Genomic DNA, 27,356 nt, shown 5'->3' with positions numbered 1-27,356 from the left:
CCCAAACCGCTCTCTTGCCTTTGCACCATATGGGTCCTCGGAGTCTGGCTGTACGGGTCGCTCATCCCCAGCCTCCGGGAGCACGGGGAGTGAATTTCTGTTGAGCTCAAAGCCGCTGCCTGTGGTACTCTAGTGCAGCCCACCTGGCATGGCAGGGAGCTTGCAAACTAGGTCAGCTTGAGTTGACCAGTACGATACACTCTCCTGGATGAATGGCTGTCGTCTGTCTTGATGGATCCTGTGGAGAAGGATGTGGGGACAGGCTCCTCGGAGACCCGGAGCTGCCTCTGACCTGCATCTCTGGGGAGGCGTGTTTTAAAAAAGGGTGTTTTTGTTCTTCCAGCCTTAGGATCAAAACTTCATGATGCTGTTTGATTAGGGCTGTGATATTAATGTAGAGGATGCAGATTCCCTCTGCTCAGGAAGCTACGTTCTGTTTCCTCCTTTTCCTGAAGGGTCCAAGATCATGTGATAGCAGTGATGGTAAACGGCAGGAGGAAGGCAGCGTCACTGCGAGCAGCTTTTTGACTGAAGGACAGATAAAACAGTGTAGGCACTGAAGGCAGCAGACTTGCTCTCAACTGACGGGATAAAAAGACCTGGGAAGGCCTTTATTTTTACAAAGCAGTGGATTACTAAAAACCCTAAATGGAGTGTAGAGTTGACATTTTAGTTTCTGAAGCACATTGAATCAAAGTACCCATTTTGTCAACTGGAGGGAAAAATACTCGTGGAGGTGTCACTCCTGGCTTGGGGTTTGGTAGCTAGTCTTGGTGGCACAGCTCCCTCTTACTGAGAGGGTTCAGGGATTCCAAGGAGACTTGCCTCACCTGCTCTTCCCGTGGCCGCCGCCGCCTCCTCCGGTCCTCATGCAGCTGGAAGCCAGGCTTGCTCTGCCTGCTGCACCGCACTTCAGTCCAGGAAGTGGCTGTGGTCTTGTCCTCAGGAGTGGCTGTCACTTGAATGTGAGCATTTGAAGGCCTGACATGGAGGCGAGTGGCTCTTAGCAAAGGCAGTGCTTGCATCTCTAGAAATTCTGGAAGAAGCATCCGCCACTGGGGAGGTGAGTGCTGGAGCCCTGGCATTAACGAGGGTGAGGGGTCAGCCCTGCAGCTCCAGCCGGCAGTGCCTCTTCCCATCCTGTATTTAAATGTAATCTTTATTTTTCAGACTTAGCATATTGTTAGCCCACCTAGGTGTCATTCTAGTGATTACTGAGCCATTTACCACCTCCCCCCCTCGAAGGCTGACATTTTCCTCACTGCCATGCATGTGATATATTTCTGTGGCATCCAAAAGGTTAGTCTTGAGAAACTAATTTATCAAGAAGTTGGGAGGCTGATCCTTCTTAAGCTGTGACTTGCTCACAGCTTGAAAGAGGCTCTCAGTGATGAAGATCAAGTTTGCTTTTTTGGCTAGGGACTCAGGATGCCCCCCGGGGTTTGTTAGGCAGATATGTGGATTTCAGATTTGGGGACTTAACTCCTTCTGCAGGATTTAGTTTCACTCAGGGCTTCCTGCCATTCCTCACCTGCCTGGCCATCTACTAGTTGTGACCTGATAAAGAATCTGATTAGCAGTTTTTCTTTCTTTCTTTCTTATTATTTTTTTAAAGATTAATTTATTTTTATCGCAAAGTCAGATATACAGAGGAGGAGGAGAGACAGAGAAAAATCTTCTGTCTGATGATTCACTCCCCAAGTGACTGCCATGGCCAGTGCTGTGCCAGTCCAAAGCCATGAGCCAGGAACCTCCTCCAGGTCTCTCACACAGGTGCAAGGTCCCAAGGCTTTGGGCCATCCTCGATTGCTTTCCCAGGCCACAAGCAGGGAGCTGGATGGGAAATGGAGCCACCGAGATTAGAACTGGTGCCCAAATGGGATCCTGGCGCGTTCTAAGCAAGGACTTTAGCCATTAGGCCACTGCCCTGGGCCCTGATTAGGAGCTTTTCTGTAAAATTATGTAGCCAGTAGGGGAAAAGCATCTTTGAGCAATTGCCCAGGAAAGAAATCAAGTAGGGTACAAACCTGGGTTTGGGTCTGTGTTGTTTTAGACAACCTGAGGAATGTAAATTCTTACACCTTTAAAGCGTAAGAATATTCCACCTTAAGGTAGTTTTCATATCCAGTCTTCAGAAGACAATAAATAAAGATCTTCTGTTCATTTATCTGTATGCCTTATAGACACAAGGATTTATGAGTATTAAGGTATTGGGGATTTGGGATGAGTGGGCGCATCAGTTAGGATAACTATTTGAGATGGTCACGTGTCATATGGGAGGGCTTGGGTTCGAGTCCCTGCTGTGCTCTCAATGTCGACCCCCCAACCCCCCTGCCTCACCCTCAAAGAGGCAGCAGGTGATGGCTCCAGGACTTGAGTCTCTGCTGCTCTTGTGGCTTGCATCCTGGGCTAGCCTTGGCTGCTGCAGGCATTTGAGGAGTAAACCCAGTGAATGGAACATCTGTGTGTCCATCCTGCTGTTTCATTATGAAGAGCTGCACGGATGGATAGCAGACAGAGAAGCTCATGTTGCAAAGCAGCTGTGAGAGAGCCACAGTGCTTGTCTCCAGGGATCAGAGCACCCACAAAAGGACACGTGTATGTCTCCTTTATATAATACTTTGGAGGCTGGCATGTTGGCTCAACAGGCTAATCCTCCACCTGCAAGTGCCGGCATCCTGATTCATGTCCCAGCTGCTCCAATTCCCTTCCTGCTCCCTGCTTATGGCTGAGGAAAGCAGCAGAGGGTGCCACAAGGCCTTGAGACTCTTCACCCAGGTGGGAGACCAAGAAGCTCCTGACTTCGGATTGGCTCAGCTCTAGCTGAGTGAACCAGTGGATGGGAATATTTCTCTCCTTCTCTGTAAATCGGCCTTTTCAGCAAAAATAAAGGAATCTTAAAAAAAAAAATAAGGTGCTTTGAAGGTTTCTGTTTTTATGAGAGTCTGGAGACTTAATTCATGGTAGTTGTTCTTGAGTTGATGAAGAGCTGGGCTGCCGGTTATTTCTGTACTATCTCAGAATGAAACATTTGTTGAAAAAAATTTAAGGTGAGCTGGCATTGTGGTACTGCGGGTTAAACCATTGTTTGCAAGCCAACATCTCATTGAAATTGGGGTTCCAGTACTGATGAGTCAGTTTCCGGCCAGTGCACCTGGGAGCCAGCAGCAGGTGACTCAAGTCCTTGGACCCCTGCCACCCACAGGAGAGACTCACCTGGGGTTCCTGGCTCCTGGCTTTGACCTGATGTGGGTCTCACTAGTGACTATTCTGGGAGTTAGCCAGTAGTTAGAAGACTTCTTTCTGTCTCTCTCTTTGTGTTATTCTACCTTTCAAATAAATAAATCTTTTTTTTTTTAAAGATTTATTTTTATTATTTTTTTATTGGAAAGGCGGATATACAGAGAGAAGAGACAGAAGATCTTCCGTCCGATGATTCACTCCCCAAGTGAGCGCAGCGGCCGATGCTATGCCGATCCAAAGCCAGGAGCCTCTTCCGGGTCTCCCACGTGGGTGCAGGGTCCCAAAGCTTTGGGCCGTCCTTGACTGCCTTCCCAGGCCACAGGCAGGGAACTGGAAGAGAAGCGGGGCTGCCGGGATTAGAACCGGCGCCCATATGGGATCCCGGGCGCCACCGCGCCGGGCCCAGTAAATCTTTTTTAAAAAAAAATTTGATGAGGGCCCAGAGCAGTGGATCAGTGGCAGAATCCTCGCATTTTGCAGGTGTCAGGATCCCTATTGGTGCTGGTTGATGGGAGATCTTTTGTCTCAATTTTCAAAAACAAGAAAATTGATAAAATTAACTGATTATTTAAAGAAAATTTTTGATGAGGAGGGGTGACCCCATTCACCCTATTGTAGAAAACAGTCTTGTTAAGTGCTTGAGCACAAAGTAATCTGAAATGCAAATGACATATATTTGCCTAATGACAAATATAAATTTAATTCTTCAGATTTGCATTGAAATCCTAGGACTATTCAGGGTGGTGACAGTGAGCACCTGACAGTAATTTTATGCTAGTCTTCATTCTGTTGATCTGTTTCCTGTGAATCATGCAGATTTTCAATTTCTGATGTTTTATTTTAAGTTTTTCTTTCTAATCAGAAATTCCCCTTTGTATAAGCTTTGATAAATGCTGTTATATTAAAAAGGAATGTGTTTCCATTGTTTATTCCCCAAAATCTGCATGAAAACCTGAGGTTTTTGCAGACATGTATATTGTGCTTTACTTTTTTTTTTCTTAAGATTTATTCATTTTTTTTTAAAGATTTCTTTTTATTGGAAAGGAAGATTTACAAAGAGAAGGAAATATAGAGAGAAAGAACTTCCATCTACTGGTTAACTCCCCAAGTGGCTGCCATGGCCGGAGCTGAGCTGATCCGAAGCCACGAGTCAGGAGCTGCTTCTGGGTCTCCCACATGGGTCCAAGGTCCCAAGGCTTTGGGTCATTCTTTGCTGCTTTCCCAGGCCATAAGCAGGGAGCTGGATGGGAAGTGGAGCAGCCAAGATGGGAACTGGCATCCATATGGGATGATGGCATCCCAGAGTGGAGAATTAGCCTGCTGAGCAATTGCACCAGCCCTCCTGTATATGAATTTTTAAGTATTTGTGCATATTTGGAAGGCGGAGTTTCTGCGGGAGACAGGGAAACAAAATGAGGGAGAGAAAGCTCTTTCATCTGCTGTTTCACTCTCCAAATTGCCCATCAGCCAGTGCTGGCCCAACTTAAAGCTGGGAGCCAGGAATGCTACCCTTTGCTCTACATGGGTTACAGGGGCTTAAGCACTTGAGCCATGTCCCAGTGCCTTCCTAGGCACATCAGCAGGGAGCTGGACCAGAATTAGAGCAGCCAACACTTGAAACAGCACCCCAATATGGAATACTGACATTAGCAGCTACTGGCTTAACCCATTGTGCCAGCCCCTTTCATGTGTGCATGAATACACATGCATACACATATATATACACACACACAAATAATAATAGTTGGTGGCTTTACTTGCCTTGGATTAACATCACCTGTGATGCTCAGGGAGTTGTGAAAGCTCCTCTGTCAGAGCTGCAGGGCTGGGAGGGAACCGTCAGCAGCGACACAGAGGTGGTGTGCATGTGCGTACCTATGGGTAAAGTAACAGAGACAGGCTTCGTTCCTTCCTGCTCAGGGTTTAAACCTCTTGCAGTTCTACGATGAATGTGAACCAGAAAGGGACAGTTTGCACCAGTGGGAGTGGGCTGTTAAAGAGTACAGGTTACCTGACAAGCGTGGAGCTGAGAAGATACTGGATATGGTTGGCAACAGCAATAAAGAAGGGATCCTGTGAGCAAGAGAAATATCATAAATGAATGTGTCAGGTGCACTCACAACTCTTCAAAGACACAGGCTAAATAGAAAAGATTTCTGTGTATTCCTCTCACTGGAGTTGCTGAAGCCAGGGCATCGGAATTCCAGGGGAGGCTCCCCTGCTGCTCAGGCTGGCTAAGGAGTTGGTGCCAGCCACTAAGTGCAGGAGTACATTTTATCTCTGCGCTTCTCATATGATAGATGCCAGGGTAAGTTTAAAATATTGAGTATGATAACTGAACATGAATTTTTTAATTCTGCAATTAACAGACTTTGTTCAAAATGCCATTAATTTTGAGTTTAGGTGAATAAAGGGAAGCAGAATTCTTCTTTCTCATTTTTCCTTCAACGAGTGAGTTTACATTTTTGGGAATTGAAATAAATAACTTGGAGTCACCTGTTCTTCCACCACCTTCAGCTCCCCCCCCCCCCCCCCCCCCCGTGATGAAGACATTCTCATGAGTCATCTTTTTTTTTTTTTTTTTAATCTTAGGAGATTTATTCCAGCGGGGCAGGAACAGGGGAAGGGGGGGGGGGAGGGAGCCAGAAGGAGGAGAGAGGGAAAGAGCAAAGAAGAGAGGTGTCATCTTGTTTTTTAAATTTGCAACTATATTTTAGTTGCATTGGATTTAGGAAAATATTTATTTTAAAGGCAGAATAATGATCTTCCATTCACTGGGTTACTCCCCAAATGGATGCAATAGCCAAAGCTGAGCTAGGCCAAGGCCAAGAGATAGAAAGTCTGTTCTTGGCTGTTTCCTAGGTGCAGAAGCAGGCAGTTAAATCAGAAGCAGAACAGCTGGGGCTGGAACTGGCCCTCCAATGCAGGATGCTGTGTCATTGTACACAGCAGCTTAATGTGCTGGGCCATAGTGTCCGCGGCCCCTGTGCACCAGATGTTTTTCAGAGGACTTTCACTCAGCAGATACTTAAGGGGCATCTACTAGACAAATTTCTGTACTGGAAGTTTTCTTCATTTGAAAGGCAGAGAAGAGAGGGAAAGACAGAGGTCTTGTGTCCTCTGGGTCACTCTCCACTTGTTCAACACCCAGGGCTGGTCCAGGCCAAAGCCAGGGGCCAGGAACTCCATCCCAGTCTCACAAGTGAGTAGCGGAAGCTTCAGCACTGGGGCCATCTTTGCCGCTTCTCAGGCACGTGAGCAGGAAGCTGGATGAGAATTGGCAGGATTCCAGTACAGGGTGCAGGTGTAAGATGGGAGAATTGTTTTGATTTTTGCTTTATCTTGCCAAATGATGCTTTATCTCTCTACATTGTGCTACGTTATCCTGCTTCTTTGTAACAGTGTGTGGTCTCTTACGCTTTTGTATATGACTGGCAATTCTAAGAGTTACAGAACAAACTGTTGATTTTTGGAAGTAATTTAGTTTTGCTGCTGGGGGTTCAGTGAAGTCACATGACTTACATAGAGAACACGTTGGGCAGGTATTATAAATCTGGCTTTAGGCCTCAATCATGTAAGATCCTTTACAGGCATTCGTAACTAAAACTGAAAATAGTAAGTTTATTTCTGAGAAATGTCTCGAGTCTCTAAATATTCAACAAAGTCACACTCGTTAAGAAAACCATAAATTTTAATTGGGAAGAAATAGTCCATGATACTTATGCAGAAAATATAAATACTATACAAAGCAACTAACTGAAAACATGGATGTGTTAGAAATTTGTATTTCCATTTTTGGTATCATACATGCAATAGGGTGATTATATTACAGAAAGTAGAGACTAAATCACAGTGAAGCAATATTATCAAGGATTCTAGGTATGTGAAAAGGATGGCATCTGAAGATATTTTGAATGTTAGGGCAGTTGGTTTCAATAGATGGAAAGATACTTATGTTTTGACACGACATGATGTGGGTGAGGGATTTTAATAGCAGCGTTTGTGAGTGAAAAGCGTTGTATATTGACTTTTCAGGTAGTTGTTTCATCTGCAGGTTAAGATTTTGAAGTGTCTCACTAATTGGATTTTGCATTTGAGAGGTCTTACAATGGAAGCTAGGACCCGTGTTTTAACTCTCCTGTTACATTACATACCCGTTTTGGTCCTTAATTCAGGTTTAACTTTGACAGATTTATTCTAGTTAAGCCATAAGTGTCAATGTATAATCTTGTTTTATTAAAGAATTTTTCTATAAAAATAAAACAAACAAATGATGCTTTATCTTGTTAAATGATGGAATAATTAGAGAACAAGCAGTCAAGGAAGAGAGGATGGGGAGGGGAGGGACCTTGTCAAACTGACTGCTAATCAGAGGGTACAGAGTGCAGCAGAGACTGGAGATGAGGTAGGGTAAGATGCTGCGTTTTCACGGCAGAATGCGGCAGCCACGGACTCTGGGGAGAGAGAGGTGACTATTGTACTCAACTAATGTCCTTGGAATGTAGGGCATTGCCAAGAACATGCATTTTATCCGAGTTTTGCCCGTTAAGCCCCGTTTTCTCCACACCCAAACAGGATGAGTAGGTTGCCTGAGGCAGGCTCAGTGGAGCTGGAATTAATTAGAATATACATATCCTGAGTCTTACTCTGATGCTCCATGCTTCATCCTGGGCCACCCTTTAAAAGTGATTAACATTGCATGGCCTAGCGGCTAAAGTCCTTGCCTTGAACGTGCCAGGATCCCATATGGGCGCCAGTTCTAATCCTGGCAGCTCCACTTCCCTTCCAGCTCCCTGCTTGTGGCCTGGGGAAGCAGTCAAGGACGGCCCAAAGCTTTGGGACCCTGCACCCACATGGGAGACCAGGAAGAAGTTCCTGGCTCCTGACTTCGGATCAGCACAGCACCGGCCGTTGTGCTCACTTGGGGAGTGAACCATTGAACAGAAGATCTTCCTCTCTGTCTCTCCTCCTCTCTGTATATCTGACTTTCCAATACATAAATAAATCTTTTAAAAAAAACGTGATTAACATTGGAGGCAGGTGCCCAGGCTTTGTGTTGTGTGTTACGGAATTGTCAAGGCCTAGTGTGTGTTCTTTTTCCCTTAGATGCCCTTTGAGTGCCTGTAATCATGGTCTGTGGTTGTCCCATGCCTGGGAAGGGACTTGGCCATGACTGAGAGGCAGCTGTCTGCACGGGCTCCTCCTCCTGCTCTTCGCATGTAGGGAAGCTGCAAAATTGGAGTTAGGGGATTTATGACTGATAGTGGGAACACCACAGTTAGAAATCTTGTTGGCCCTCAGCACTACCTTTTGGGGCCGAATGGCTCCCCTGGGTGCAATGAGATGCTACCAACAGCTTTAACAAAAGGTGGTAAGGTAAGGGATAGGAGGGGGAACAGAAATGGGGAGAACGGAAAAGCTACTGCAGATCCCTGTGCACAGACTGCATCTGTGGCCTGGGTCTGCGTGGTGTTGGGTAGTAGCAAGGGAGAAGGACGGAAGCATTGATGCCAGCCAGGCTTGCCTGTGTGTCGCACATGGATTGTGGTATCTGCAATAACTCTCAGAGGGAAGGATGTTTTTCCTCCCTATTTCACAGATGTAGAGGCTGAGGCTTAAGAAGATGGGTACAGGGACAAGCATCGCAGCACATTGGATTAAGCTGCTGTTCACATCCAATACTGGAGCACACCCCAACCACTCTGCACTTCTAATCCAGCTTCCTTGTAAAGCACATGGGAAGGCAGAAGAAGACAGCCTAAGTGTTTGGTCCTGCACCCTCGTGGGAGACCAGGATGGATTTTCTGGCTCCTGACTTTGGCCTGGCCCAACCATGACTGTCATGAACATTTGAGGAGTTTATCAGTCAGTGTAAGATCTCAGGAGCTCTCTCCTTCTTTCACTTTCATATGAATCAGGCTTGTGTTTTAAGATTCTTGAGGTTATTGAGCTGATGGGTGGGGGAAGCAGTGTGTGAGGAGACACTTGTGTGGACAGGGGAGAAGCAGAGCCGGGGTTGGCTCCAGAAACCAGGCTGCATAGTAGGGAGAGTGGAGATGGAGAGGCCAGGTTGCAGCAGATGGCAAGGCCTGGTCCCAAGGCAGATGGGGCACCCCGATATGAAGGCTGCACCCAGAGCCTGAAGTGTCAGTCATGTTTTTAAGTGAGTAGCTCATCTGCTTCTCCGCAGACCTGGCCACGGTTCTGGGAGCTGGTGCTGCAGGGCAAGTAGGCACAGAGCTGGATTTCTTCAGTATCAGTGTTTTTCCCTTTCTTTTTTTTTTTTTTAAGATTTACTTATTTTTATTGGAAAGTCAGATTTACAGAGAGGAGGAGAGATAGAGAAGAAGATCTTCCATCTGCTGATTCACTCCCCAAGTGGCTGCAGTGGCCGGAACTGAGCCTGTCTGAAGCCAGGAGCTTCTTCTGGGTCTCAAGGCTTTGGTTCATCCTTGACTGCTTTGCCAGGCCACAGGTAGGGAGCTGGTTGGGAAGCGGGGCAGCTGGGATTAGAACTGGCACCCATATGGGATCCTGGCACTAGGCTACCCTGCCAGGCCTTTTTTTGTTAGGATTTGCTTTATTTATTTGAAAGGCAGGGGGTGGGGTTCACTCCCTAAATGGCTGCAATGGCCAAGTCTGGGCCAGGCTGAAGCCATTATCCTGGAGCTCCATCCAGAGTCTTTCACATGGGTGACAGGGGCCCAAGTACTTGGACTATCTTCTGCAGCTGTCCCAGGTGTGTTAGCAGGAAACTGGATTGGGAATGGAGCAGTAGGAACTTGAAGCTGGGGGATGCTGACGTCACAGGGGTGGCTTGCGTTACAGTGCCAGCCCTGATACTTTCTGTCTCTGTTTTCACACACTGTGATCTCCCCAGAGACACTGTGGGTGCCTTAATGGCAGAAGGTGTTTCTGTAAATAGAAAAGCCCCCTAATGCATGGGGTGGGGTGTGGTGGGGCAACAGTGTCACCCATATTGGTGGAGGTGTGGTCAGGTGTGCTGGGTACTCTCACCTGGCAGCAGTGCCTGACTTCCCCAAGGCCTCCTCGGAGAGCAAGAACCAGTTTCTGAGGAGCAGTCACAGGGCCTTCATCTGCATAATTCTGTGTCATTTGGAGTATTTTCTTACTGTGTACCCCTGTGCGATGGGCTGCAGAGAGCGTTATTGCTGCTTGCCACATGGAGAGGCTGGGGTTTGAACTAGATGCTCCCTTGGTGTAGGATGCTCCCAGGGTTTCAAGGCCCTTTGTTTTGCAAAAGCATTTGTAATCTGCATTGATTCCTCCTCTGTTTTCCCTCTGTAGCCTGTGCCTCTAACCCTTCGTTTCCAGAGTTCTCTTGGTGCTTCTTCAGCAGCCCCTCTGGTGTCCATGGCTTATGCTCAGCCCTCTAGGCTTGGGCGTCTCCAGCCCAGCCAGCTGTGGCAGTGTTCATAGCCAGAGTGTAGCAACACAGAGATGAGAAACATTAAGTGTGAAGCCATCACTCTGCCTGCTGCTACAGCCCAGTGCAGCATTGCTCCTCTGGCTGGGGCCGGGGCTGGGGGCAGGTGAGAAGCCATTGAGTGTGTAAGCTGTGTGGGGTGAGAGGTGGATGAGGAGCAGGGAGCAGGTGACTGAGCCTGATACAGCAACTTGCCCTAGACAGGTGATGGAACTGTTGGATTCCAAGTTGGTTCTTCTTCCCCTAAGCCAACCTTTACTTCAGGTCATTTGAAAAGCCCTGATAATTCACCAACTTGTGATGTAATAGTCACAGAAATTTCCTGAAAGGGGAGGCAAATTGTGACAGCATTTGGGACCACTGCTTTGGAGTGGGAGGCAGCCATAAGGGTGGACTGTTTATGCCCCTGGGGTGAGGTGGGGGCACCTCGTGAGCTCACAGAAGGAGCTTCACTTTACCGCTGTTTTATGGTTGAATTATTGACTTGGAGGGTAGGCTCTCTAGGAGTTGGCAGTGACAGATGAGGGCCTGACAGGGTATCTTTCAATAATTAAGGAAGAAATAGTTGAAATTCCATTTTAGTTCTAGAAGTATTGAAGCAGTTCCTTAAATGAATCTGTTAGGGAAGTGAGCACGCCCTGCCCTTGCTAGAAGTTTCCATTAGGCTTGTACTGGGCAGCAAGGACAGGATGAAGGTGCCCACGCTCCAAGAGATATGCCCAGATTTCATGATTCTGATACCAGTGAGACCCCCAAAATCAAAGCATTAAGGCCCTTATCTCAAGTCAAGACAAACAGCTTTGTCACCAGAGAAGTGGAATATCTTGTAAATTCTCATTGGTTATTTAAAAAAAGAAAAAAAACAGGTCAGCCATCTCATGTCAGTTGTTAACTGTGAGAACCCAGTGGAAAGAATGCAGGTGACACTTCCTTACCTTTTTATTCCAGAAGCCAGTCAGCATGCGCTGCTTGAGTCTTGATCCTTGCCCTGTAAGCGACCCCAGCTGTCTACACCTCTCACGGCTCAGCCTGTAGTGCTGGCCGGAGGCAGCGGGAGCAGCAACAGGTGCTGCGTGTCTGGCCTTCTGAGCCTGACCCTAACCAGAGTGGGCCCCCGCACCCGCCCTGCTGCCCACCTTTTCAGGGTGGCCTTGGCTGACTGCCCGTCAGGCCTGAGGAAGGGGTTCTCAGGTAAGATTGAATACCACTGCCACCACTTTGGAGGGGGCTTGGTTTTCCTGGCTACAGATTTGATCGGGCTCCCTGGGTGTGCTGTTGTGTCTGAGGAGCAGGTGAAGATGAGTTGAGAGCAGGGCAATACTTGTACTACTAACCTGTGTGGAAATTAGAACCTGTTTAGCATTCTTCAGGTTTTGGGTTTGGTTTTGTTTTTGCCTATGTGGGTAATCTTAATACACTGTCTAAAATAGATGCTATATTAGTCTTACATCAAATGAGATGAAAAATCAAATCTATAATATGTTGGGTCTCTTAAATCTACCCGACAATGGAACGTATCCTGTTAATTTGTCAAACTTCTAGAGAACCGCCTACACGAGACAGTAGGGATTAATCAAGCGCTAGTATGGGAGAATTTGAAAAATACAGTTTTCTAATTATACAGTCTCTTCTCAGTGGTCCAAGGTTAATGCAGTTCTGAATTCTGACAGTTAGTAATGGAAAAGAGGGGGAGGAAAGACCAAAGCATATGAATTGTCTTGTAATTACCCGAAACAGGTTCTCCTCTGACGATCAAGACCTTGATAAGTATTTGTCTGATAGTTTCTGCGTTGGGTTCTTTTCCTCTTCGACGCTGTTGGGGCATAATTGGAGGGTTTCGTGTCACTCATTGTGCTTGTCGTTTAGAGGCCTCTGTTGCTTATTGTTTTGCGACTGATGTGTAATGGTAGGAAAATAGGAAATTTGTCTCTCTTTTTAGACACTTTAAACTACTTCATGAAAACTTCCTAGGTACAAGCATTAACCTTGGGAAAGGCAAGAGAAAGAGAAGGAGACAGTGGGGTTCCAAGAGGTCCTGCAGAGGGAAGAGGCCCACTGTCCTCGGGCCAACGGGGTGGAACCTGGGCCGTGGTAATGATAAAGCCGTCCGTGACATGAGGGAGGCGGTCCTGCTGGCTCTCCACAAGCAGTTGTGCACCTTTCTTCCTGACTTGGAATCATGCTGAGAACTTCAGATGGGGCGTGTGAGACTGTTCACACCACAGAAATTGGAAAAGAACACTGGGGCCAATGTGGTGACTTTTCTAGCTAATCCTTCGCTTGTGCTGCTTGCATCTCATGTGGATGCCAGTAGGAGTCCCAGCTGCAATTCTTAACCAGCTCCCTGCTTGTGGTGTGGGAAAACAGCGGAGGATGGCCCAGACCTCTGCCCCAACTTGGGACACGGGGAAGAAACTCCCGGCTCCTAGCTTGGGACTCAGCTCTGGCTATGGCAGCCATTTGAGAAGTGAACCAGTAGAGAAAGATCTCTCTTTACAACTCATTCAAGTAAAATAAGTAACTCTTTTAAAAATAATAATAATGACTAATTGCAAACGTTGATCAGCTTATGACAGGCCAGTTTCCCTAGGGTGTCGAACCTTTTATATGCTGGCTTAGCAGACATAGTTTGCACCAGGGATGGTTTTTAGCAGCAGTGCTTAACCTTCCGTGCGGGGTGCATTCTGATATCTGTCCTTCTTATCTCCTTAATTCAGAATGAAAAAAACAAAGACCTAGCTATAATTTGACTAATTGCATGAGTTGCAATTGGAAAAACCTAGTTTTTAGAGAAAAATCAGAGGTTACATCTGTGTTTCAAAGCAGGAGACAGTTACTAAAAGTAACGTAGCAGATACAGGCAGACTGATATCTTAAAAGGAAAAAGAAAAGGGCCCTTGCAATGCCAGCATCCCATGGGCACCAGTTTGTGACTCAGCTGCTCCACTTTCAGTCCAGCTTCCTGCTTAAGGCCTGGGAATGGTGGCAGAAGATGGTTCCAGTATTTGGGCCTGCCACCTATATGGGAAATCGGCTCATTGTGGCCATCTGTGGCATGACCCAGCAGGTGGAAGATCCTCCTCCCTCTGTAACTGTCAAAACAACAAAAGAGCTTCAATACCAAGTAGCCAGGCTTTAGAATTAGACTAAGGGTCAACGCCTACACGTAGTTACAACTTGAATGCCTTGGGTATTTTAAAGACTGCTTTAGTACAGCATCTCAGAGCCGATGTTGTCCCTGCAGACTTACAGAACAGCTGTGTGACTTTTAGAAGGTCACAGGATTTCCAAGTGGCAGAAGGGACCTGGAACCCTATTGTTACAAAGCTCTCCCTTTGCTTACCTGCTGCATGGAGAGTGCCGAGGGGAGCATGCCTAGCCAGCTGCTCAGACTAGCCTGGGCATCTGAAGCTGGTCTTTGCCTGGGCTGGTCAGTCCTTAATGCTTCTTTGGTGGACTGACGCCGAGCTGGCCGTGCTCTGGTATTGAATCAGTGTAGATGGCCAGGGCCGGTAAAGGAAACTGTAGACACCCCTCTTACCTACATTCAGTAAACTGGGCAATCATCCAGTTGCCCAGGATCAAGATGGACAGGGCAGTGGAGGAACGGAAGTGAGAGTGACTGGGTTAGCTGGTGTTCCTCAGTGCTTGTGGAGCAGGAGTAGCTGAGGGGAGAAATTGGATGCTTGCCATGTCAGGGTGGAGGGGTGTGGGGATAAGAAGTGGGGAAGGGTTGATCCTTAGCCTCTGTGCTGGGCTCATCCACTTTGGCCGTTGCTGCTTTTGCATGGACATGGCGTGGCCTGTGCAATGATTCTAGTAACCAGGGTTGAGCATAGCCACGCCATGCTGCCGTCCAGATCGCCCAGCACACCGTGTGGGTTTTGATTTTAAGATTTATTTTATTTTTATTAGAAAGTCAGATTTACAAAGAGAAGGGAGAGACAGAGAGATCTTCCATCCATTGGTTCACTCCCCAAGTTGCCGCAACAGCCAGATCTGAGTCAGTCCGGAGCCAGGAGCTTCTTCTGGGTCTCCCACGCGGGTGCAGGGTCCCAAGGTTTTGGACTGTCCTCAACTTCTTTCCCAGGCCACAGGCAGGGAGCCGGAAGGAAAGTGGAGCAGCCAAGACAGGAACTGGCACCCATATGAGATCCTGGCAGATGCAATATGAGAACTTTAGCCACTAGGCTACTGCACCAGGCCCTTATTTTTGTATTTTGTAAGCAAGGAGCTTTCTACTGTACCATGTGAATTAATTTATTTTACTTTTTTTTTTTTTTTTGTTAAGGGTTAGCAAGTGTTTGTGTGTTTTTTTTTTTTTTTTTTCTGTGAACCACTATTTATACTGTGTGTTGGATGCTGCCCAAGACAGCCTTTTTCGTGTTAGTTCATGCTGATGAACCCAGACCTTTAGTGTTAAGTACTGCCCCACACTGCTGGAATGAGCTAAAGGAAGACAGACATCAGTAATGTGTCAGCTCTTCAAGACTCCAAGATGGACACCATGGTAAGTTTCGTAACAGACTCATAGACTCTAGTTTGGCATCTCAACACCAAGATCATCAAAAATGTATCTACTGGACATCTATTAGATGAGGAAGCATATTTTTGACAGTTGAATATGTCTTTCATATGAGGACTTTTCATATGAGGACTTTCTAAAGCTTCCATCTTATAATTGGAATCTGCATTTCCTCCTTTATTTACTTGGTAACTATTTAACACTGGTATGTTCACAGCCTTGCATCAGGCTGTGTAGATGTTGCAAAGAACCTGGAAGGCTTGGTTTTTCCCCCAAGGGAAAGTGGAAGAAACAATTAAGGCTAATTGTTGTTAACAGGGTTAGTGTTAACTTCCAAACAGCTTGGTCACCCAGGGCAACCCCCCCAAGGTCAGGGCCCCTGGGCACCATCACCTTTTCCTGATCCCAGAGCTTCAGTATGTTTTCTCTGTGGGTCCTGGCCAGCAGAATTATTCTGTGAGAGGCTGGGATGTGTTTTCCTTTGCCCAAGATGCCCTGATGTTCATGGTCTATGATGAGGACATACACATTGCTGTTTCCCTTGAGTGACTGCTGCAGGGCACACACAGGCATGTGAATTGTCACGAGACCACCCCAAAAGAGGGTGCTGGCCAAGGCGGCTGGGCCAGGTCTTCTGCTTGACCTGAAGCAGCAATTCAGTAAAAATGCATTGAATAGGGCCTGGCGCAATATCGTAGTGGTTAAGGTCCTCACCCTGAATGCACCAGGATCCTATATGTGTGCCAGTTCTAATCCTGACTGCTCCACTTCCCATCTAGCTCCCTGCCCGTGGCCTGGGAGAACAGTCGAGGATGGCCCAATACCTTGGGATTCTGCACCCATGTGGGAGACCTGGAAGAGGCTCCTGGTTCCTGACTTTGGATCAGTTCAGCTCTGGTGGTGGCAGCTGTTTGGGGAATGAATCATCGGACAGATCTTTCTGTCCTTTTTTTTATATCTGCCATTCTGATGAAATAAATCTTTTTTTAAAAAATGCATTGAATTAGGACCTGATGCAGTGGCCTAATAGCTAAAGTCCTCGCCTTGAATGTACCAGGATTCCATAAGGGCACTGGTTCTAATCCCAGCAGCTCCACTTCCCATCCAGCTCCCTGCTTGTGGCCTGGAAAAGCAGTCGAGGACGGCCCAAAGCCTTGGGACCCTGCACCCGCGTGGGAGATCTGGAAGTTCCCGGCTCCTGGCTCCGGATTGGCAAAGCACCGGCCATTGCAGTCATTTGGGGAGTGAATCATCAGACAGAAGATCTTCCTCTCTGTCTCTCCTCCTCTGTATATCTGACTTTGTAATAAAAATAAATAAATCTTTTAAATAAATGCATTGAATAAGCGAGGAGTGAGCTGAGCTTAAGCTGCTGTTCATTAAAGGCTGTAAAACACCAGGGAGAAGTGTTTCCATACAGAATATTGGTAGTTGGAGAGGGTCAGGGAGACCCTTGAAGGTCCTCACCTTTGTATGCCGGAAGTTTTGTTGATGTGGACCACAGCCAGTCTTTCACTGATTCATTCAGTAAATGTCTCAGCACTTGTGTGCATAGCCTGTGTTGAGAGGGCAGTGCCGGCCCAGCCCAGGCCACACCTCCGACCACTGTACCTGCCTGATCCGGGACACAGATATTAGCGTTGTGGAAGCTCTCTGGGGCCTTCCAAGGTATAGTCAGCTTTACAGTCAGCAATCATAAGGAGTTTGTCGTGTGGTTTTGTGTAAAAATTCAGTGCCAGTAGCAGATAGCCTTACCGAAACTTCGCTTAGCATGCTGAGGCGTTAAGAACCAAGTCTGTGTGGCAAGTCCCATGAGGAGCGGTGCTGGCCCACACAGGGCCCAGGAAATAGGTCCACTCGCACAGGCACAAGAGAGACGGGGCCATGTCTTTTTTTTTTTTTTTTTTTAAGATTTATTTATATTTACTGAAAAGACAGGTTTATAAGGAGGAAGATCTTCCATCCGTTGATTCACTCTCCAACTGACTACAACAGCTGGTGCTGAGCCCATCTGAAGCCAGAGGCCAGGAGCCTCCTTGGGGTCTCCCATGAGGGTTCAGGGTCCTAAGGCCTTGGAGTATGCTCCACTACTTTCCCAGGCCACCGTCAGGGAGCTGGATGGAGCAACCGGGACATGAACCAGGGCCCAGTGCACTCTTGAACCTTGAAGCCTGGCCAGCAGGGAAGACCTGCTGTCATCATTTGAGGATTGTTGATGAAACATTGCCTTTTGTTACCATCACATCCGTGAGAGGTTTCCTTGGAACTAGTGGTGACGGCTCCTTGTATTTGCCAGAGCTGGGAACTGTGAGGTGCAGCAGATCCCGCAGGATAGAAACCTCAGCTTCACCTCTTTGTTCTTAAAATTGCTCCCTACCTTCTTAATAATGGCTGCAGTATGTGCATACCAACACACCAATGAGCCATTTTCTGTGGACGAGTCAGTATCCCTGGGTCTTGTGGCATGCTGAGCTATTGCTGTGCTCAGCAGGGGTAAAGGTACTTCACCTCCGCCCCTGTTCCCTGCTCCAGGTGCTAACAGACTGAGGTTGATTGTGGTGAGTGGTTTCCCTTCTGTTCACCATGCAGTCAGACCACATGGCCCTCCTTAGGAATGTTTAGAACTTGTCATTTCTAGTCAGTTTTTTTAATGGAGTCTGTTGGGGCCTAGCACAACAGCCTAGTGGCCAAATCCTTGCCTTGCATATGCTGGAATCCCATATGGGGAGGGTTTGTGTCCTAGCTGCTCCACCTCCCATTCAGATCCCTGCTGTGGCTTGGGAGAGCAGTAAATGATGGCCCCAAAGCCTTGGGACCCTATTCTCTCTTAGGAGACGCAAAAGAAGCTCCTGGCTCCTGGCTTTGGATTGGCTCAGCTCTGGCCATTGTGGTCACTTGGGGAGCGAACCAGTGAAACGGAGAATCTGTTGCTCTGTCTCTGTAAATCTGCCTTTCCAATGAAAATGAATAAATCTTTAAAAAACAAAAAAGAAAAACGAGTCTGCTGTACAAAGGTAGTTCAGAGAAGTTCATGGAAAATAAAATTAAAGGATAGGTTGAGGGTGGGTGGTTGGCTTTATAGTTAAGACACCTGTATGGAGACCAGCACAATGGCTCAGTAGCTAAATCCTCGCTTGTACTAGGTTCCCAAATAGGCTCCGGTTGGTGTCCCGGCTGCCGCACTTTCCGACTAGCTCCCTGCTTGTGGCCTGAGAAAGCAGTCAAGGATGGGCCAAGGCCTTGGGATCCTGTACGTGGGAGCCCCAGAAGAGGCTTCTGGCTTCAGATTGGTTCAGCTCTGACTGTTATGGACATTTGGAGAGTGAACCAGTAGATGGACAATCTTTCTCACTGTTTCTCCTTCCCTGTAAAATCTGCCTGTCTACAGGGCTATCATATCTGTTAGCCTGGATGTGAGCTAGGTTGGGGGGAGAACCAGGTTGGGCTAACTGACTATATCCACTGGTGCGAGTGTTAGCCAGAGTAAAGACAGGTTGGTTGGCTTTGCTGCTGCAGCAGCAGCAGCTGGCAACTGCTAGGACTGGAGGCAAGTCCTATTGAGCTAGAATGCAGAATCACCTGGAGAGTGCAAGATCTGGGATAGAGGGTGGTCCAATAGGGAAACTGTGGGTACCTCTCTGATGGCCTGCAACTGCCACTGGTGAGCATGAGAGGTCTGGGGGCAGGTTAGGGCCTGGCTAGATAGTCTAGGCTGTGGCACCCACTGACATGAGTGAGGGCTTGACGGTAGAGTTGGTTGGGTTGAGTTAGGCTTCAATACCCAGTGATGTGTATGATACCTGAATGGAATGTGGGATAGACTGGAACAGTCCACTGCACATGCTGGCAAGCACAGGATCCAGGGCTAGGGGCCAGTCCAGTGGGAGTAATTGGGGGTCACTCTGACTGGGCTGCAGCTCCCAGTGGTATACATGGGGGCCGAGTGTGTCATGGGCATGATTGGACTGGGCCACAACATCCATTGATTTATGTAAGAGATGGGGCTTGAAACAGAACTGACCCAGCAATTGCAACTATTTGTGTATGCAGACTGATGTGGGTGGCAGAATGAGCTGGACCCTGTACTGATGGGCGCACACAGGAGTCAGATCTGGAATCACCTTAGAGGGATTTCTTTGAGGCACCCCCCAGCTGAACCAGTGGACTCTGAACCCAAACCATAGGGAGAGTGGCAGAACCTGTGATCCGATAGAAGAGTGCATGTATCTGAAAGGGGCCTCCTTGGTTACTGAAGATGGCGAAGTGGACAGCATACCCAGATGCTCATGGAGGATTTGGCAGTCCTTAGAGCCTGCAGAGGACATTTGGTACCACAGCAGAGGTAGAAGGGCAGAATAAGTTGGTCAACTACCCCAGTGAAGCTTGACAGCAAATTTCTAGGCAAATAGAGACTCTAGGGTGGACTATGCCTGCCCCTGGCCCTTGCAAGGATTTCCTCATCCTTGAATCTGCAAGATCGACAGCGTGTCAGAACTTTCGAAACTCCTGGAGCAGAACCTTTGGAGTATGCTCCACATTGGAGACCTGGGGATGATATTAGGTGGCCGTCCCCCATCCTGGGGTACTGATGCAGTTGGGAGGCTGGGTACAACAGCTTCTCCCCTCATTTCCTCCAGTCCCTCCAGGTACAGGAACAAGAAAAAGAAAATGTGGAAACGATGGTCTTACCCACTTTCCCCTAACCCTCCATCCTTCTTACCCTAATCAACTATGTGAACATCAGAAACAAAATTTGAAAAAAAAAATGCCTTTCCATTAAAAATAAATCTTTAAAAAAAAAAGACACCTGTAAGAAAATACTTAGGTACAGAAAATTTTTGAAACCCATGTGTAGTTTTGTTTATCATATGCATTTTCCATGAACTTTTTAAATCCTCCACCTCCCTGCACCCTAGGTTGTTGTTAGGGAGGGGCAGATGGAATGCTTTATTCGTAAACTCTTTATGAGCTGCTGAGTTTTCCCTCTTTTCTTTCAAACCCGCAGTGTGCCATGCGGAGCTGAATGCGATCATGAACAAGAACTCGGCTGATGTGAAAGGCTGCAGCATGTACGTTGCCTTGTTCCCGTGTAACGAATGTGCCAAGCTCATCATCCAGGCAGGTAGGAGCCAGGCCCACCATTTGTACCATTTGTGCCATTTGTATTGCTGCCTGCTCGTCAGTAGCTCATTGCAGATGCATTTGATCTTAAATCACTATTGTTTAGATCTAAATTAATTGTACTCTCAGCTTTGCAAGATATCTTGTGTTTTGTTTGTGAATGGTGCCAGGTATGCTAAGACTAATTGCATCTTCTGTGATTCTTAGCATGTTTTTAATTTAGTTTGCAACTTCTTAAACTGCAGACTGCCAACAAGCAACACAGGCATTGCATATAATTACTGTCAATTTACTGTTCTCTGACATATTGTGCGTAGATTGGAGGGGAGGGAGAGAAATGAACTTCTGTCAGAATCAAGGTCAGCTGGGAGTCTGTATATGAAATTTTAATTTGTATCTAATACATGGAAGATATTCGAGGATCTAAACATATTTTTGCATCTAAATGCATAAGACTCAAATGGTTGCTACTTTGACTTTTCGTTGTTAACAGTTGCCGTAAATCTGTAGCATTGTATTCTGAATGTCTTACCTTTTTCAAACTGTCACATCTAAGATTCAGCTGTGCTTTATCTCCATAACATTCTGGGTTTGAGATTCTGAGTCAAGCCAGATGTGTGTTTTCTAGGGGCTGTTAATCACTGCCCTGTGCTCTTAGAGCCACAAAGGGCTCCTGCCATTAAGGGACAGCCTGGCCTTCACGTTGCCTCTGTTGTGCCATCCCTGGCTACCCTCGCATGCAACGGCAGGAGCAGGTGCCTGTTTTCTGGGCCAGCCCCTCATCCCCTCCAAGGCTGTGAGGAGCAGTGCCTGGGCCTTGGAGTTCCCAACCCTTAATGTGGTGCTGGCCTAGTGCGGTCCAGAAAAGACAGATGTATTCTCCATGGAGCTGGTTGAAGTTGGTCTGCAAAGCCAACTGCAGTGACACTTAGCTCCTGTCCCCACTTGCCCACTCATCTGGAGTGGGTTTAGAGTCTTTGATTTGTGAATAAAGAATGATTGATTACGTAAAGGGGAAAAAAAAAGTTGTTACTCAGATCAAAGCTTGCCTGTTTGACATGTTTTCACTTTCTAATTGTTTTAAAAGATTCCACGAAGACTGGAAGGCCAATTATATATAATCCACCCTCAACTGAATCAGAAAGCAGCAGATATATACATGTATATGTCAGGAACTGGACAGTGTCTGTGCACGCACTGGTCCCAACCATGATGACCAGGGCTCCCTCAACTGCTGTGTATCCTCGACGTGACTGAGTGTGCACTGACTAACAAGACTCCCTTTGTTTCCTTTGAAGGTATAAAAGAAGTGATTTTCATGTCTGACAAATACCATGACAGTGAGAAGACCACCGCAGCAAGGCTCATGTTTGATATGGCTGGGGTCACGTTCCGGTAAGTAGGGTGGCCTGGGGAGCCAGGCTATGTGAAGCAGCTGTGGGTGAACCCCTTAGACCCTCTGTGCTGACGGGCTTCTCCTTGTGATGCCTGACGTCCCCTCCTTGGAAGTGTCTTCAGAAATGTGATGGCAGAAGGATCGAAGATGATATTTTGAGGCTAGATTCTAAAGCACAGTGACAGAAGCCATCTGACGACAGTCTGTGTGATGTATCAGTAACTTTCCAAGGGCTTTCATCAACTATTGGAGGAAAGAGAAATGTACAGACTCACTCAAGTCTTGTAATAGTTAACAGCAAACCGTTGTAAATTTTGCAGATGTAACAACTGTGCCATAGAAAATTTAGGATGAAAGTAACCTGCCGAGTTGAAACACCAGGAATTCTCTTTACAGCAACATTTTAAATTGCGATCCGAAGTGTTGGCTTTTTATGATTACCTTTGCTGAACAGAAATTGTGATGGTGTGTTGTGCTTGTGAGTAAATTCAGCCACCTTGGATTCATGGCAGAGAAAGCTTCGAGGCTGTAACGCTTTTCAGAGCTCTACTGCGGTCAGCAGGTGTGGGAACGCAATGATAGGTCACCTCCCAGCCCCGTGTATTCATCCTGAAGGACCAGGATGGGAACAGAAGCTCCCAAGGTGAAGCCAGCCTGTGAGACTTTAAAATCCAAATTCCAAATTCTGTGCATACTCTTCTTATTTAGAGTTTTTCAAAATGGTTAATCCCCAAATGCTATATCTCTGGTAGAAATATGAATAAAATTTAGCAAATAAAAATAGAATACATTTATATTATGCTTACATTCTTCATGATTTATAAGAATTCTCCCTTAATATTAAACCTTAGAGTTGTTTTTTTTTTTTTTTTTTTGGTTTTGGTTTTGTTTTGGTATGGTTAAGAAGCAAGAGAAAATGTGCCATTTTTGGCTTTCAAGCAATTCCGAGTAGATTAAAAATTTCCTAAAGAAGGTAAATCTGAAGAGGAAACGAATAGTCACATGTCATGTGGTGAGATTAACTTATCGGAGATCCCTAGACTGCCGCGTCCTTGGTGGAGAACAGCCCAGAAAGCGGCCCTGGCTTCTGTTGGGTCTTGTCCTTGCGGGTCCATGTGTCTCTCTTGGGCCAAGATAATTGGCTCGCATAGAGAGAAAATCTCAACCAAATCTCCACACAGAAAATACAGGTTAAGCCAAAGGAAACAAATGGTTGTAACTACTCACTGCATACTGGTTTTGTATTGTTTATTGTTTTTGTGTGCATATCAAATATATGTATACATTTTTTTTTCCTTTATGTTTAGGAAATTCACACCCAAGTGCAGCAAGATTGTCATTGACTTTGATTCAATTAACAGTCGGCCGAGTCACAAGCTCCAGTGAGTTATATCTCATTGAAACATCAGAAGGTTGGGATTATTGCCTTCCCAGGGGCTGTTGACACTGTTCACCTGGAGGTTGTGTCTCTGCGCTTCATCGCCAGTAGGGTGAAAGCAGACATCTGAAGAGGGGGCAGCCTCCAGTCAGCTTTCCCATCTCTCCCGGCACACAAAAGCTGTACCTGCTGAAACTTTAAGGGAACCTAGGTTGCTGAGCAGCTGCAGCCCTGGGTCCCAGCTCGTTGGGCAGGGTGACTGGAGGCCCCACGGAAAGGGCGTCAGCCATCTGTCACTCCCTCACCAAGCGGACGCACGTGGCTGCAGCTGCAGCTCCCTGCCTGCCTGTGCTGTGCTGGAAGGACGTATGAGTCATGGTTGCTATGTCGGCCGTGGGTGTGAGCAGACGGGAACATCTGGCCCAAGCGAAGCGTAACACTCAATGCCCTTGGAAGGAATCTGAACCTGAAAGACAGGAGCTGCAAATGGTAGTCGGAGAGGGATAAGGGAGCCTGGCCATGTCACACGGCCAGCCTGGATTGGAGGTCTGTTCTCTGTCCCCGCTGTCCAACCACCCCTCTGAGGATGGGGACTGCTGTGGGGCTTTTGCTTCTGGTTCCTGGTTTCTTGCTCACGTAGAGCCATGACGGTGAGTTGATCTGAGAAGTGAGATGTTCCTAGAGGACACCGTCCCTCTCCCCTTGCTGCTTCCTGAGGTCCTGCCCTGCCGTGGAGGCTTGGAGGGGCATGCCGTCCCACTCTTGCTGAGGTTGCGCCTTTCCATGGACTCACTACAGCCACAGAATAAAGGAAAGCCTTAGCTCTTGGTGGATTGCCTGCGACATTGCTCTCCGGGAGGCAGATGGTGACAGAGCAGGTGCTGGTTGCTGGAGCAGCTCCACGCTCCTGGTGCCACACCTTCATCTATATAAGTGTCAGCTTCCTAATTACCAGGGGCAGGGGAACGCAAGATTGTGCGCCTCATCTTTAATCTCATTTAATTTTTTATTAAGCACACATGGTGCCTCTGTGCAAAAATGGTTTCTTTATCATAAAGATGATTACACCTTGTTAAAGTGCTCTTAATATTTTCATGAGTTTTTACTTTTGTCTCTGAGGTTTTGTACTCCATATTCTAGGGCATTTTGTAATTTGGCTTTTTACCAGTCATTATCAGTGTCTTATTAAAATGTACTGCGGAAGTGTGTTCATTCTTACGTTATTATAATTATGTACTTCAGTCTCCACTTCTCTCATTTCCATATCGTCTGGAAAGCACATCACATACATGTTTACGTTCCAAGAACAGTTTGAGACCCCAAGCTCTGCGCTTTGCCCAGGGGTTAACAGGTGATGCGTTTTCATGGAGGGAGCAGTTTCAGCTCTCAGTACTTTCCACTCTGTGACCCCTGCTCCCCGTCAGATGGGGCCACCTCCTCCCCGCCGGACTGTTGGAGTCCCCAGGAACTCGTCTGCTGCTTGCTAGTCTTGTGTTCTAGGTTTCTCCTTCCTTTATAGCTCTTTGAGAGAGAATGGTTTCCATTTGTTGGTTCATTTCTGAAATAACCTTAATGGCTGGATCTGTACTAAAGCTGAAGTCGGGAGGCAGGAACTCAACCCAGCTCTCCTACATGGGGAGCAGCGACACAATTAGCTGAACCAACACCTGCTGCCTCCCAGGTTCTGCGTTAGCAAGAAACTGGCCTCAATAGCCATGGCTATAGTGTGGGACCCAAGTGCTCTATGATGGTGTGCAGATGGCTTAACTCTTAGGTGAAAGCCCCATCCCTAAGTTTCTGTTCTTTGTTCTCAGTTTTCTCTTTCCTTCTGCAAGTTCTTTGTGCTTTATTTGCTCCAAAGTGCATGAAACAAGAGGTACATGGAGAGGAAAGAAATCAGTGGGTTGGCAGTGGTTAAGTAGTGGCTTGGGCTGCCTGTATGCCCTGTCAGGAGTGCCTGGGTGAGGTCCCAGCTGTTTCAGTTTGGTTCCAGCTTTCTTTTCACACACATGCTGGGAGATACGATGAGGGTTCAAGTGCTATCTTGTATCCAGCCACATGGGATGCAGATGTAAGGAGTGAACCAGGTCCCCATCTGTGTTCTGGCTCTTTGCCTTCAAATGAAATGAAAAATAATTTAAGCCAGACATACTTAGTGACCCACATTATGGCACATTGAGCCACTGTCTGCAATGCCAACATACTGGATAAGCACTCATTTGAGTCTCAGCTGCTTCACTTCCCATCCAGCTTCCTGCTTCCCCACCTAGGAAAGCACCAGTGGATGGCCCTAGTGCTTGGGCCTTGCCACCCATATAGGAGACCTGGATGGAGTTCCAGGTTCCTGGCTTCAGCCTGGCTCAGCCCTGACTATGACATTCATGTAGGGAGAGAACTAGTGAATGGAAGATCTTCCCCTCTTTCCACCTCCATTACTACCTATCAAATATATGTTTTAGAGAAAGATCCAATGGTAGAAAATAGGCTGTTTTGAATTGTGGATCCTTTTAGCAAGGAATGTATGATTTTTATGTTTCTTGTATAAATGTCTCATGGCTGTAGATTATCAATGCATCTGATTTTTGTACCCTCCAATACTTTGTCTCCATTTGTTGAGTTTAAGTGAAAAACCCCTGCTGTGGGGAGGTTAGCAGGGCAGGGCTAGTGCTGTAAGGAAGTACAGGTTGACAGCTGGTGCTGGCAGCGTGGCTGTGTGGGTCTTCCACCTGCCAGCTTCTGCAGAGCCTGCTTTCCCAGTGACTGGAGTGTCAGTCATGATGTCTTGGTTTCTGCTGTCACTGTGGGAGTGGGGGCATGGGCCTGTCCGGAGAATTCTGCTGATGTCGGGTTCCCGTTAATAGAGCTTTACTTTGAACTTGGCCTTTGGGAGAAACAGTCCAGAGGGAAGGAGTTGGGAGCAGTCTTTTTGCCTTGCAGGCATGACTAGGTAATTGTGGTGCAAGGGAGACTGGATCTGAGGGAAGCGTTGCTGCCTGTCATGGGTAATAAATGACAATAAGGAGAGCAGCTCTCGCTGAACCGCTGGCAGAGGAACTGCATTTAAAAGGCAAAATTTGAGAGTGAAATGATGGGAGCTGCATGTCCCTGATGTGATTTATGCTCTTCTGCTTTTCCTCCCTGTTTTTTTTTCCTTCTTGGAAACTGTCCTTTAAAAGTGCTGTAGCCCAACAAGACCCAGCAGTGAGCATGATCTTTCCCTAAACTAAAAACAGAACAAGATAAGTCAGTGAGCACAAAGACCCAGAGGAGCTCCTGAATACCGGTGCTGCCTTCTGGGGCCAGGGACACCTCATCTTCTCCGGCCTTCTTCCACTTGAGCGTTATATGTACCTAGGGTAAGAAATAGATTGTGTGAAAGGGCTGATGGAAAGCTGGGAGGTACATTTTTTTTTCATTAATATTTATTTACTTCTTTATAGTGAAAAGGGAGAAAGACGGCTATCTCTCCCATTTACTAGTTTACTCCCCAGATACACACAGCAGCCAGGCTGGGCCAGTCTGAAGCCAGATGCCAGGAACTTGGGGTCTCCAAGCAAGCACTTGAATCACCACTTGGCTGCCTCCAGGGTCTGCAGTAGCAGGAAGGTTGGAGTTAAGTGGAGCAGAGACCTGAATCCAGGCTCACTGACTGGAAACAGACATTTCAAGTGAACATTTAACCACTGCACCAAATGCCAGCCTGGAAATTTGTTGTGTGTGTGTGTATTTCCCTCCACTTTGTTTCACCCCAAATTCCTTCAAAGAATTTTTTTTAAAGATCTGGTAAATAGGGCCTGGCGTGGTAACCTAATGGCTAAAGTCCTCACTTTGAACATGCTAGGATCCCATATGGGTGCTGGTTTGTGTCCCAGCTGCTCCATTTCCCATCCGGCTTCCTGCTTATGCCCTGGGAAAGCAGTAGAGGACAGCCCAAAGCCTTAGGACCCTGCACCTGTGTGGGAGAACCAGAAAATGCTCCAGGTTCCTGGCTTGGAATCTGTTGTGGCCACTTGGGGAGTGAACCAGCGGATGGAAGATCTTTGGCTGTGTAAATCTGCCTTTCCAATAAAAAATAAATCTTAAAATATATATATATAAAAGATAAAATCTGGTCAATAGAATATGTTCAGATGTTGGTTGTTTGGAGTTGGTATTTTCAAATGAATATGTTTTTAAATGATTGATTTAGTTTAAGATTTAAATGAAAGAGTTACAATGGATGGGGAGGGTGAAGAGAAATCTTGTA

General features: G+C 46.9%; 1 protein-coding gene across 1 annotated transcript in view; it reads left to right on the top strand.

Moving 5' to 3' along the window:
- The window catches only part of DCTD (dCMP deaminase), a 32,663-nt gene extending 7,962 nt beyond the window's left edge, over nt 1-24,701 (top strand). The window contains exons 4-6 of the mRNA XM_040966151.1: nt 20,221-20,337; nt 21,635-21,731; nt 23,040-24,701. Coding sequence (XP_040822085.1) covers nt 20,221-20,337; nt 21,635-21,731; nt 23,040-23,118 — 293 coding nt within the window. The 3' untranslated portion in view covers nt 23,119-24,701. The remainder of the gene's footprint in view (nt 1-20,220; nt 20,338-21,634; nt 21,732-23,039) is intronic.
- The last annotated feature ends 2,655 nt before the right edge of the window (nt 24,702-27,356 follow it).

Source organism: Ochotona curzoniae, unplaced genomic scaffold, assembly GCF_017591425.1.
Source record: "Ochotona curzoniae isolate NIBS_2020 unplaced genomic scaffold, NIBS_Ocur_1.0 scaffold_4505, whole genome shotgun sequence".
NCBI classification, from domain to species: Eukaryota; Metazoa; Chordata; class Mammalia; order Lagomorpha; family Ochotonidae; genus Ochotona; species Ochotona curzoniae.
This window is presented reverse-complemented; position numbering and strand designations above follow the sequence as displayed.